The sequence below is a fragment of the Cebidichthys violaceus genome, unplaced genomic scaffold, assembly GCF_023349555.1.
Source record: "Cebidichthys violaceus isolate CVI_PGR_0920_01 unplaced genomic scaffold, fCebVio1.0.p SCAF_1, whole genome shotgun sequence".
NCBI lineage: Eukaryota > Metazoa > Chordata > Actinopteri > Perciformes > Stichaeidae > Cebidichthys > Cebidichthys violaceus.
Window position 1 is genome coordinate 17,056,786 of NW_027176262.1, and position 14,085 is coordinate 17,070,870.

Here is a 14,085-nt window from a genome sequence, read left to right on the forward strand (position 1 = left end):
AATAAATTTCCAAAAGGTCCAGATTGAGAAAATCTCCTCGTGCAAAGGTTTGGAACATTACAGTAATATCTAACTTGCACTATTTAGTGCCATATATATATTCAAGAAGTCTAGTAGTAACAATGTCTCTGTGTAGTAAACAACAGTCAAATCAAATAAGAAAGTACACATCAATTATATTTTAACAATTATTATTCTCAGTTTTCAAATTTAACTGGATGGATTAAATAATACATAGAAATACATAAATACATGTTCTTCTCATTTCAAGTAAAATAAGGGCTGGATTAAAGAAAAACGGACATAACAGAAAACCTTCGAAAAATGTGCATCTTAAAATAAATTACTTCATTTTAGAAAAATGTATTTCACTGAATTGCCCTGCAGCTTTAAATTCAGTTCATTCAGGTGTGAAGTGATGTCAATCAAATAAAACATATTTTCTCATCTTCTAACAGAAATGTGTGAGCATGGACTTATTCTGTGGTTATTAAACCACTTGTTTCAGCTCTATTCTCTCCTTATACGTCAATGTTTGTCAACGAATTGATGTGTGGTCCTGGTCATTATGGGCTCTTATGTTTATTTTCTGTGACTTAATTTCAATTTGGAGTGGTTACATTTGCTCCAGTTACGACATACTGTTTCACAGCTGCCCGTGGGAAGCATTCACCCATACGAGTCTGCCATTATTTGGTCAAAGACTGCTCTCTTTTTAGAAGCTGTCCTTTGTAAATTACTTTTCAATTCAATTCAAGTTATAATTGTCCTGCTCTGCGATCTCTTTCCTCGTCTCTCCCCCGTGTGTCATGGTGTGTGTACAGCTCACTTGAGTCAGGAAACTTGTCAGAATACCCATATTTGATTGGCTGAACTGCATCACGTGACTCATTGGTCGGTGCGTTTCCTGCACTGCTGAACAAGTGCCGTAAATGCTGGAAAAGCTGCGCCGGTTAAAATAGTAGCGCTCCGTCAAAATGTAATGATTCTCAATTATCTATCAGTTTTAGGTCCTGGGTCCGGATACAACGGCGTCTAGGTCCGGATCCGGACCACGGTCTGCCAGTTAACGACCCCTGACCTAGACTCTTGAGGACCACCAAGTCTATTCTGTCCTGCCACAGTTTCATTATGAAAGGAAAAGATTTCTACACTCAATGGGTAGGCTGGTTTGGCTCTCCCCATGCGCGTTTCCTCCACAGTGGACAGTGATCGGCTCCAGTTGGGCTCTGAAAATGAAAGTGGCTCATGGCTCGTGTCAGCGTTACACCCCTCTCTCTGTCTGCGGGGAGTGACGGGAGTTCCGTGTTCCTGGCGTGACTGTCCTCAGTACTGTCTTAAAACATGGAGCCCGTCTCATTTACGGTGCTTCGTGAGTGTAGCTTCTTTGCTGTGTCATCATCATTCATATTTATACAACCTATACACAACCAATGTGTTTATGATTAAGTTATTTACTAGAACTCAGAATACTTAAAGTAAAAGTTCTGCATGCAAAATGTAGCCTAAGTAGAACTACAAAATGATTGGCATCACAATTTTTTCCTAAAAGTATACTCACTATGTAGATGCCCATATCCAATAATATATTGATGGTAGCCCTATATCACTGATGTACTAATATGGCAATCATTTTAATGTTGCAGTTGGTAAAGGTGGAGCTCATTTTATTTTAGAAAGCATTAATGCCAATTTGTCAATCGCACATTTTTTACTAATTAACAGCTGATAATGTTGAGTGCCGCGATTTACTTTTCACCTCCCCGATCAGCATTCCAATACAACATGAAAAGAGCCTAAAGAACAAGTAATGGACTAAAGAGATCTTGGTCAACCTAGACCAAAATGACCTATTAATCGACGGATTGACTAAATGTTGGTAGCCCTTGTGGATAGAGGAGTATGTTGAAACCAAGAGACTTCCATGTACTTTATTTGCTCTCCTGATAGCCAATATTTTACTCTTTTGAAGCAGAAACACTCCCCCCCCTTCCCGCTGTATTAGTCCTTTACTTTAAATGTGGTTTGAGGATGTGTATTAACATCACTTTACATGGCTCCATCTTTCTCATTACAGCAGGCCAATGAGGCTCTGCATCACCAGCACCAAGTAGCCGGGAACAGCCTCTTGCCCTTGCTCAGTTCTGGAACGGAACCACCTGATCAGAAACCGGTGCTGCCCATTCCCTTGGACCAGAAACCCCCCGTCAGTGCTGCAGAACTTCTTAAAGACAATGTGGCTAGTGGGACTGGGGGAGGAGGTGGTGGGGGGCCTCTAGTTGCTGTGGTCAAAAAGGAGCCTAAATCAAAGACACCCTTCATCTGTGGCTACTGCAACAAGGCTTTCCGGGACAGCTACCACCTCCGGCGGCACGAGTCTTGCCACACTGGGATTAAGATGGTTTCGCGGCCTAAGAAGACACAAACAGCCCCCACCATGGTGCCGCTCATATCCACTGTACCACGTGAGAACAGTGGAAACCCTTCATACATTACTACTATAGCTGGTATCCTAACTACAGCTACCACGTCCACATCCACAGGCACCAGCATCATGACCCCAATGCAACACCAACAGCAGCAGAGCATCCCTAAGAAACCCCCCAAACCAGTGAAAAAGAATCACGGTTGCGACATGTGTGGTAAGGCCTTCAGAGATGTTTACCACCTCAACCGCCACAAGCTGTCTCACTCTGATGAGAAGCCGTTTGAGTGTCCCATCTGCCAGCAGAGGTTTAAGAGGAAGGATCGCATGACATACCATGTCCGCTCCCATGATGGTGGAGTTCACAAGCCTTACATCTGCTCTGTCTGTGGGAAGGGCTTCTCCAGGTATGTGGACATCATTTATTTTAACTTGACCTCTGATCTTTGCTAATGGAAAAAGAGGAGTGTAGCAAATCAGTGTAATGTTGTTTTCACTTATTTTGACTCTGTGTCCTAAATGCGTGCAGTGTAGTGGCTGTCGTAAAGGGAGCAGCTATCGGGTTGAGGTGGACAAAGAAAGGATCAGTTTTTGATCAGCTTCTTTTCAGCCGAACCAAAAGGTTTTAAAATAAAGTCTGGAAGTCTGGTCTGAAATTACAGTTGCCTGTAAAATGGTGTTGTTTGATTATCTATCTTGCTATTGAAAGAATATACTGATAGTTTGTGTGGAATTTTAATTGATAATTGTTTTTCTAACCAATAGTGAGTCACTAAAAATGCTTCATTGTGAATAGGGATGGCTACCCGGCATCAAACAGGTGCTAAATTATGAAAGGGATGCGTATTGATAATCTGCTATGTTATTGGTTCTGTTATCGGTACTTTATAGCGCTTTGGTGTGAAGCATTATCACGCTGCAGCCTCGACCTGAGCTCTCTGTGTCGGGGCTGAGCCAGCAGGAGTATCGATGAAGAACAGTACCGATAATGAATATCGATAAAGAACAGTACCGATAAGAGTATCGATAAGAGAATCGACGAAGAACCGTATCAATAAGAGTAGTATTATGGATAAAATCCTAGTGATACCGTCCCTATTTACCATCAGCTGCAGTATATGTGCAGAACAGTCACCATTTCACCTTTTGGGGTGAGTTAGCAAGGAGAGAGGGAGAAGGAGAGAGCAAGATGAGTCAGCAGTGACGCTCTAGCTGTGAACGTAGCAGTGTCTACAGAGGGTTAGCCCTGAAGTTAACCAAACCTCCGACTCAGGCTTTCTTATGGTAGGCTGACTTTTAAGGAGGACCAACGCTATTCTCCTTTTAAATGACAAGCCGCTCCTTCAAGTCTTTCTCAGCTTATTTTTTTATATTTTATATACCTTTTAACTGTTGAACTACTCAAAATTGTTTTTGTTACAAGTGTAACATCCCCAGGTGAGGTCTAAGGGGGTCTGATTAGAGGGTGACAACATTCTTTTATTTCTTGACGTGGATTAGTCCCAGGCAGTCGACTCGGTCTCAGAATTGGCCTTGAAGATTAGGGTTAATTTAAAATAGTAGATGGCGTTTTGAGCCATTTTTAACGATGAAATGCTGATTTATATCAGTTTGGTGAGAACTGTCAATATAAGTGCATTAAGTGTGCAGTCTTTAATTATTAACATCCCTTCCCGTCAAACGAAGCAAAACAAAGTATTCAAAAGATTAGTCAAGGTAGTTGACCTAAGACAGTCTGCTGCTACCTTCTGTATTCTGAGTGGTGAAATATTAGATGAACTGCTGATTGTGTCACATCTGTCAAACTAATCTGATGTGGTCAACATCATGAATGACATGTGTCTATATTGTGACTGCCCTAATCTCTTATGTCAATGAAATGATGCCACTAGTAAAGCCAAAGGATTTCCATTTTCTTCCTTGTCTTCATCTCACCCTGCAGACCGGATCACCTAAGCTGTCATGTCAAGCATGTCCATTCCTCAGAGAGGCCATTTAAGTGCCAAGTAACGGTAAGAGTCTTCACTCAGTGTCCTCTCTGCAAAAATGTTCACCTATACGTACATTTTGATATTTCACTCTAGTCTTTTCCTGTATCTGCTTTTGTCTGTATCGGAACGCATCAATACATGTTTTACTTTTTGCTGTTGATGAAAGTATTCTAGTCACATGGTCAGGTTCCTCATGTGCTAAGAGGAAAAAAAACAATATTCACTGGTTTCTGTCCCAGGCCTGTACCTCCGCCTTCGCTACCAAAGACCGTCTGCGCTCCCACATGATCAGGCATGAAGGCAAAGTGACCTGCAACATCTGTGGCAAAATGCTAAGCGCTGCCTACATCACAAGTCACCTCAAGACGCATGGCCAGGCCAGCTTCAGCAACCCATGTAACAATAAAGGTAGACAAGAGTGTTCTTTTACTTCTCGTAAAGCTCCTCACTACTTACTCCACCTTTTCAGTTTAACACTTAATCACTGGCAAAACTGTGATAACAGCCGAAGCCACACATATGGAGACTTCACAAACCATTGACATATTGGATACATTATTTGTCATGATACTGATTGGGGGTTTTCTGTCAATATTCTGCTTAGAGTAATCACAGTGTCTCTCCATAGGAGTCCTGCCTATTACAGTGCTAAGAGCTAATGTGTGCATTTTCCATTCACTTACATTACGGTGCATTCAACTTCTAAACAGTAAAAATGAGCATTGGGCAAAGGTTCATTAGCTAATCATGATGTGTTCAATTTCATTTTATAATCCAGTTGTTTGAGGGAGATTTTCTCACAGCAATATAAATAAGAAATTCAAGCTCTAAGCAGCTTATAATACTTAAACTACTAATGCCCCAAAACATGTTTAATCAAAGCAAATATTTAAATAAAAATACAGTCAGTTATTTCCTACTCATTTGAATTGTGTTTTTGCAAATACTCAGCATAGATCATAGTAACAAAGTCATGTTTAACATTTCAAATTTTTGCTTTTTTTTTATCAAATTGTCCATTGATTTTTTAAAATCTATTAACATGCCTACATTTTCCATTGCAAGTAAGACAAGTACATTTAGCTATTGTACATAAAACAAGTGTAATGTCAAGCGTCGGGGTGTGGAATCTGAAAGGTGTGGTGTTAAAGGCGTTATTCAGCTGCATTACAAGAATTGTATGATTCAGCAATTTTGGAGCTTGACCCATACTAAGGGCAACATGTCTGTCTCTGCTGCTACCATTGTAACCAATTTTTTTATCCCCCAACTTAATGAAGGTGGCCTACCACTTAAAAGAGAAGATGTATTAGATGTCAAGAATAAGCTAGGATAAACTAATTAATGGTGTGTGTGTGTGTGTGTGTGTGTGTGTGTGTGTGTGTGTGTGTGTGTGTGTGTGTGTGTGTGTGTGTGTATGTGTATATCCCATGGTAAAATGTTAAGTATTTAACACCCCTTTCCCACGCCACATACACACAAGTTAACCGTGCCAACTGTTGAAGCTGACTCCCAGATGATGGCACTGCTGCCCTGTGCTCTTGTAACTATATGTGTCTGTATTTCTGAATAGGCATAAGTGACTGGCAGTGGAACCACACAGGGCCACGAAAAGGTAATCCAGTAGCTAGTAGCAGAAACCCCAAAGTACCGAATTCTAACCTCTGCAAAACACAAGTGGCCAGTTTTTCTTCACGCACCATGTCACACAAGTACAGAAGCATTTATTTTCTGAGGACTGTTGTAATTAAGGTTCTTAGTTCTGCTAATATAAGGTTAAATTTCATGAAGCAGGATCAGTAGATCATTTAAATGAACCACACACTGGACCATAAACACTACCTGACCATTAGAGGTCATCTTGCACTACTCAGATGTCCATTCTGTCCTGACTTTGACCAGATTGAACGGCTTTTTATTTACCTACTCTTCAAATCGAACAATAATAACAGAAATTATTAATAATAACAAAAATTATAACAAAAATGATCCCAGTAGAGATAAGGTCATAACTGACCCAGCTGCGAGCTAGCCACCTTACAGCATAGGTGAGTCAAGTGGATGATGACCCTGTGATGTACTCAGCTGGGATGGTCAAATTGGCAGTCCTGCAGTATAGTGTGCATCCAGCCTTAGGCATACACGGAGCTTAAGTTGTCCTTCATAATGTGTTACTGTTTCAAATGAAAGTTCTGAATTCAAACTAATGGACAGTTAGCTGGTTAGTCTATTGATCCTGCTTTTTGAATTTACCCCTCAGGTGAGTTGACGGTAGGAGAGATTTTAAATAACTCCTTCCAAGTCCTAATTGACAACTCTCACAAAGGTAGGTTTCTTCAACAATATTACCAGAGTTGACATAATGCATTAATGGTGTATTGACATTTTCAGTGACCCAGCTTAACAGCCAAGGAGCTGAGAGGGCTGTTGACTTTCCCTGTTTTGGAGGGGTAGTATATTTTCACAAGGTTGACCAGCCCTGACTCTACCCTTATCTGTCTTTTTTTTAAAACAGATGGCAACACTGTGCACAACAACTCGGCCACTACGACGCCGGTCACCCACGCGGCAGCAATAACCTCGGCCCTGAATCGCGGCGGCATTGCCGGCAATCCTGTCACCATCGCTGCTCAGATGAACATCGGCACCAGTACGGTCAACATCACGTCACAGGTCCACCTGCAGCACCCCGTCACCATCACTGGCCCTGTGAACCTGGCCTCCGTCAACATCCCCACAACGGCACACATGAATATCGCCCACCCTGTGGCCATCACCACTCCCATGTCCATGAATATCACCGGGCCACTCAACATTGCCATGAGGTCCATGGAGAGCATGCCTTTTCTATCCCAAGTCCTGCCTTCCTCCCCTCCTTGGTAGAGCTTCTCATAGCCTATGTAAGAGCCGATAATGTTTTAACTGCCTAATAATGGATGAGCCTGTCAAATCTTAGTAAAACTGCCCTTTTGATGGGTTGATAGTGTGTTAAACTTGAAAAGGTAATAACTAATGTAATTCAACCACATAGATAGTAACCAATGATTGTTACTTGCAGGAGTGATTACTGCATAATTTGTCAATTTTTTATTTTGTTTGTATTTATAGGAGAAAAAATATTTCAAATATCCATAATCATGATAGAAAAATAATAGTTTTGAGTGCTTACAGTCGTTCATTGCAGAGTATTAGCCAACATACAACATAGTAAAGTGAGATATGTTTTAGAGTCTGTCAGATGAATGGTCATTTTTAGGGATGGGCAACATGGATACACCTGTCTATCATAGTACGAGTTTGGTCTTATTTTATTTTAGATATTGTAATATAGGACATTTCTAGAAATGTAATAGAGAAAGGTTTTATTGATACCAGATGGGACTTTCTGTTCTTGGCTAACCCAGTGAATTAATTTCTTGACAAATCAAGGTACTTCATCACATTGATGCAAAACTTCTGTAAATCAAAATATTACCATAAAGCAGTCCTGCTCATAGATATGCGACATTGCCCACATTGGCCTAGTATACCAAAATGGAGAGATACCTCAGTGTAAACGGTAAACGGCAACATTTCTGACAAATATCAAGTTATTGTCGCCTCACAGTATATATCGTATCGCTCAGCCCTAGGCCACGGTGTTACTCACTGCCGTAGTTTGTTGTCGGTCAAGTCTTTCTCATTCTTACTAGTTGGGTTTCTGAGGGCCATGTCATTCTCAAATATGAACAGACAAAAAATATCATAACTTCATTCATTTTTTTCTGTTATCAACTACATTTCAGTGTTCATCAGGTCTAGAGCTGTCAATGCGTGATCCAAGAATGGAACTCCAGTTGTGTGATAGCAGGAGATCCTATGGGGGAGAGGAGAATTAATACCACTGTGTCTGTTCACACATGTGAGTGGCCTCCAATCTCCACCGGCTGATAAAGACCATGAAATATAGTTGAAAGCGCCCAGGCTCAGATAAACATCATTTTGTGCAGATATTCCGTGTACATAATATTTTATGCCAAAGATTTTTTAAGTATTGTGCTTTCCCCTAGATGTTATATTTTGAAAGATAAGAGGGAAACCTTTAAACAGCATTTGGACCATCATAGGACACTTAAATTCTCTTTTGGAAACCCAGAGTAATGAAATTGGAGCCTCGGGTGGGGCTGTCTTCCCCCTGTCTGCCTGACTCATTTTTCATCAGAAGCCAACAATACCCATTATATCATTGCAATAATAATTCTCCTATTTTTAATATGTGATAATGTGTATATTAATGTTAAATTGTTGGCATTACTAGTAGTACACAGGAACAGGTTTCATTATACTTTCTGACCAAAAGAGTATTTGCTTCCACTTCTAGTGTAAAATTATTAGGCAGTTATTACAATACCAGCTGCTGCATTGTCGCCCGTGTTTTTGTTTTTTTTATCTCTTGCCCCCCCACCCCCACACACAGCCAGCTCGTTGCAGCAGTGTTGGCCACACATAATATGCTTTGGAGAGAGTCCTGTTCCACCGTTCTTTCATCTCCATTTAGCTGCTGAAGGACGAGCCTCTTTAAAGTGGCCACTTAACGATTTCTTCAACTGGGCATCTGACTTCAAATCTGGGTGAAATGTGAGGCCTTACTCGACCTTTAGGCTTTGGTAAACAGCTCCTTGAATTAAAGTGTATTGCCATATTCTTAAATGCTTCCTCTTAAGGCATATTTTGTTAGTTTTTTTTCTGTTATTTTAGTAGACTTATCAGTATTTGATAGTTTATGTATTTTAAAATTTAATGCAAAATACAAAGCTTCCATTTGGAGAGAGAGTGAGTTTAGCCTCTGTTTACCCCCCCATGTCTGTGTTTTAAACTTGCAGTCATCCGACACTGCTGGATACTCTACACAAGTCTATTGGTCACATCTGTTTGAGAATGTTTGTATGTATTTATATCATGCCAGTTGAAGGTACAGCTAAGAGGAAACATCTCGTACTGAAAGCATGTCCCTTAAAATGGCAGTATTAAAGGTCAAATAATCAGAAATGTTGCTTTCTGAAGACATTTTAACTCTAGAGGTCCCAGTGGCTCGTTAGAGTCCACTCCACAGTTGACCTCTGGTATGTTTACTTTAGCAGGTATAGGATCCCCGTCACTGTCACACAAACTCAGGAAGGTTACTGAGAATAGTCTTTTAAACCATGTTCAGCTTTTCACACACAGGTCATTTCTTTGTAAATATGAAACACTATTATATTGCCTTTTACCTGTGGTAGAGGGAGCATCTCTACTTACCATAGGCTAGCAATGCAAGAACCATATCACCACTGATGTCGCCGTCCATCCGAGGAGAGAGAAACCATTAGACTAACGGATGAGGCTTGTGTTGCTTTAAGTTGTCAACAAATCCCATAAAAAGGCCAAAAAGCTACAGTTGATCCTACTAACTAATATCTGTGTAGCTACGGTTTGACACGTCTTATGCCTCCAATACCATATAATTCTATTGTTATCCAAAAACAATTGAAAACGCATTGAGGAGCCATACCATCTTCATCGACATGAACACTGAGTGCAGTTGATTTCACATGGTGCGCCTCCTCAGAGACTAGACCTGAAGCCCCAGGGTTCTTTGAGGATCAGCAGTGCTCTGTTCTCATTGAAGGAATATGTCACCCAGTGCAGCGGCATGGCTCTTGTTTGTATTTTTATTAGCTTTTGGAAAACAGTTTAGTGGCACAATGTTGGCAATATCCCATTATGTCCCAAGGTTCCCTGGTGGAGTGAGTCTTGAACACAAGTGCATTAGTTTGTAGATGTGAAGCCTGTTTGTAGTCACGGGGCTTTGAAGCACTGGCAGCAGACTGTAGGGTGTGCACACTACAGAAGAGTGGTACTTAGAGCGGCATTTCACTTTGATGGAATGACTCAATGATTACAGTTCACCTGGCCACATCTGCACTTTGGCTGCCCAGATGTTTGGCTGCCCTTAGTTTCATTGTGTGCATGCCAACACAGTCCACCAAGGGAAATGTTCTCATGTGTAATGGCATTATGATCTTGGAATTTGATTAATTTACCATCTGTACTTTTTATTTTATATGTTTCAATGTTCCGTGTGGATGACTGAGCTTGTCCAGTGTAGGCTTGAGTTCAACAACCATTATTAGAAGGCTAGTGACTTTTTATGAAAACAAAACACTAAAAAAAATTAGGAAGTGTGTGATGTCATTTGTCCTTCTCCAGTTGCCGTAAACAAGTGTGCCTGAAATATTTTGGAAGACTTTTCCACACGTTGGCGCTTCCTCCTCTAGATGTGCTGCGTGATGGAATAGTTCAGAGGGCCAGACTATGTTGTGATGAGTTCATTCTCTTTTCAACCTGAGGAGTGAAGCTCTGCTACTTCAGGAACAACTTTTTATTTGTAGATGTATCAATGACATTTAACTATTTAGTTTTTAATTTGACTCCAACCTAATGTGAAAAACATTATTTGGCCAAATAATGATTTGGAAGATTCTTTTAATTTTAATTTTTCTGTGAAGTTTGTATGATGAATTTGGCAGATGTGAAGGCAAATGAATGTATATCTTTGTACAAACCATTTAGTTCAGAGGACATGTTAGTTATGACAGACACATGCAAGACAAAATAACCTTTTATAAATCTTTTTGTATTAGAACATTAACAATGGTAATTTTTGTATATACGAAGGCTAGGCTTTCTGATTAGCAGAGAGGTAAAACATTCCTACATTTTTTTTAAATGTATGTCCATTGAGAATAATTATGTAAAGATACGTGCAATGTTTTATGTGCCTTTTATTTGGGTTTGTCTAAATAAAAGAAAACAATAAAGCATGATTTTGGACTATCCATGCTGAGTCTCAGAGGAAAGTCAATCCTCTCCATCAGCTGAATCTCTGGACCGACTCCCCTGCACTCAACACACTCCCTAGATCAGGAGAGCTGTACTCCTTTCTGCTTTTAGTTGCTTTTCCTGGCTTTAGTCAAGGTTTCTGGGAGGCTGAGATGGTTGCTGAAGTCCCCGGTCTTTCTGGATGTTTTTTTATCTCCAGACTCCTCAGTGTCTTCACCGGCTCACTGGTTCACAGTTGGCCTGATCATGATGAAAGTGCCTCTGTGACTTTGCTTATTGGAGTGGATTGTGGGGGATTTTGTGCCAAACCATGGTCTGTATGTGACGACAAAAACATTTTGGTGTTTTTTTCATTCTTTAACTATTAAACTTGGAAAATGTGATGTGCTGTGTGAAGTGTCTTTGTTTGACATTCAGTGGTTAACCGACATCTGAATGAGCAAAGATTTGATGCTGTACAATGTAAAGGAATAAAGGAATCTAGTTTACTGACACTATTCGGTATTGTGTGTGTGGACCTAATTTTCCACATACTTGTCTGTTTGGCCTGGAGATATTTTTTTCTGGTTTGGCTTAGGTCCCTAAGATAGCTTTTACTGTTTCAACATGCCTTTGCACAACACCCGTTCCATGAAGAAATTATTTTTTCCAGTTTGGTGTGGAAGAACTTGATTGTCCTGCTCGGAGCCCAACCTCAACCCCATCCAACACCTGTGGCAGGAAGTGGATTACCGACAGAGCTGGGCCTGATCAGATAGTTTTGGCCATGTAGGGTAACAAAGTTTAATGAATAAAATAAGCACAGTAAGCAAGTCACACAGAAAGCTTATTTTCTTAAAGGGACAGCTCATCCCAGAATCAAAAATGCATATTTTCCCTCTTACATGTAGTGCTATTTATCAATCTAGATTGTTTTGGTGAGAGTTGCCTAGTTTTGGAGATATCAGCTGTAGAGATGTCTGCCTTCTCTCCAATATAATGGAACTAGATGGCGGACTGCTTGTGGTGCACACAGCGCCAAAAAGTTACATCTGAAAAAGCTGAACAGAAATGTCTGTCCTGAAATCATGATGCACTTACTGAAGATAATCCCCAGACCTTGTGAACAGTTTCATGTAGAAACAATGGTTGAAAGGAAATATTATAGAGTAGTAGATTGGAGAGAAGCTAGACGTATCTCCAAAACGATCTATATTCACACAATCTGCAGTAATTATTTAGTTGTATTTATCTCCCATTTGGATAAATCACTGTTATTGAACCGTTATTTCAAATGTCAGGAAAAGTGAAAACTGATAGATAATATACAGTAACAAAGTATAGACAAATTTAATTTATGGTCAGACATTTTTAACATTTTGTTGAAGATGCTGTCGATTCCAAAGGCCTCAGCTTTTGGGGATTGGATACTTTCAATCAGTTCTTGCTGTTTGTGAAGCATCTGGAGGGTTTTGGTTGTCTATTACTAATTTTGTGAAAGCTGATTCAGCAGCATTCACAAATTTTTTCTGCATACTTTCAGCTACAGAAACCATACAAATGTCAAAATGACTTTGCACAAAAGTTTCCCACTTGTGAGCCTCTCAAATTTCATTTCTCATACACAATAAAATAAAACAGACATATTTGTCCTGTTTCAGATGGTGTGCTTATTTAATCGCTAGGACTGTCAGTTTACACATTTTCGGGATGAATTGAAGATATTTCAGCAATACATCTTTTACAACAATACAAAATATTGTTGAGTTAGAGGATCCATCTCATTTCCCACTTTTATGCCTTTTGATCCCTCACTCCTCAATCTTCCGGCTTGTAACCCAGATATTGATCTTAGCATTCCATTTTGAGAGCCGTCTCAATTCCTAAAATGCATCTGGAGGAGCAAAGCCTGAGGACCGAAGAGGAAACACTGTGTATCCTATGGCTTCCATTATGGTCTCAGTGAGCACATAGTTAACGTTGTGAATTCAAATTAAGTTTAGGCATCAAAACCACTTAGTGAGGTTTAGTTGGTTCTTAAAATAAAAACGTAATCTAAGTAAAAACAACTTAACATAAGTAAGGAAAACAACTTCAAAATAACGCAACACTTTGGGACATGAACACTGGCCTCCTGGTTGAAAGTCCTGTATCAAGGTTCACATTGTAGTTGACTGAAAGCCTGCTGCGTCTCATACAGACACTAAAGGATGTCTTGTGTGTTGGCATCAGATGCCTAGCGCCGTGACAAAGTGTTAGTATTGGACACCCTGTGAATGAGAACGTGCTCTCCCTGCTGTCTGATGTCCATCTATATGAATGTTGGATACAGTACAGGTCACTGGGTTCAGAGGCCTCATAGTTACTGTAGCTACACTGGTCCAGCAACAATGGCGACGCTTCGTACTGATGCTCTTTATTTTTCGCATTCTCTCTCTCCCTAGCATCTCAGACACCGTGAAGACTACAAACAATTTACATAATATTCAACAAATGCAAATTCAGGTCAACAACACACAAATACATGTACAAATTAACTCTTTACCGTGTGCACCTCCCGGACCACGCGCAGAATCCGTTCAACCTGGGGTCGCCCACTCCTCTCTGCTTTCGCGCCAGCAAACGACCCACAATGCAACAGCCCATGCCAACTCTGGGTGTGGCCCGCCACCTTGCGACATTACATGGCGAACCACGACATCCTGAGGCACCACACAAACTCCACATGTCTTCCTGACAGCTACAGTTACCCTCTTCAAAAAGACACGTATCTTGCTGTGATCTGATAGTGATGTGAGTGGGTTGACTGAAGTCCAGACCGCTGTGTGT

The 14,085-nt window shown here is 40.5% G+C and overlaps 1 protein-coding gene across 2 annotated transcripts in view; it reads left to right on the forward strand.

Moving 5' to 3' along the window:
* The window catches only part of LOC137874054 (vascular endothelial zinc finger 1-like), a 29,563-nt gene extending 17,903 nt beyond the window's left edge, over window positions 1-11,660 (forward strand). Inside the window, exons 2-7 of one of the 2 annotated variants that reach the window (XM_068712681.1) lie at window positions 2,078-2,832; window positions 4,368-4,437; window positions 4,656-4,824; window positions 5,990-6,031; window positions 6,677-6,742; window positions 6,932-11,660. In XM_068712681.1, coding sequence (XP_068568782.1) covers window positions 2,078-2,832; window positions 4,368-4,437; window positions 4,656-4,824; window positions 5,990-6,031; window positions 6,677-6,742; window positions 6,932-7,299 — 1,470 coding nt within the window. In that variant the 3' untranslated portion in view covers window positions 7,300-11,660. The remainder of the gene's footprint in view (window positions 1-2,077; window positions 2,833-4,367; window positions 4,438-4,655; window positions 4,825-5,989; window positions 6,032-6,676; window positions 6,743-6,931) is intronic. The other variant, XM_068712690.1, reaches the window with a different exon arrangement.
* Window positions 11,661-14,085: the final 2,425 nt, after the last annotated feature.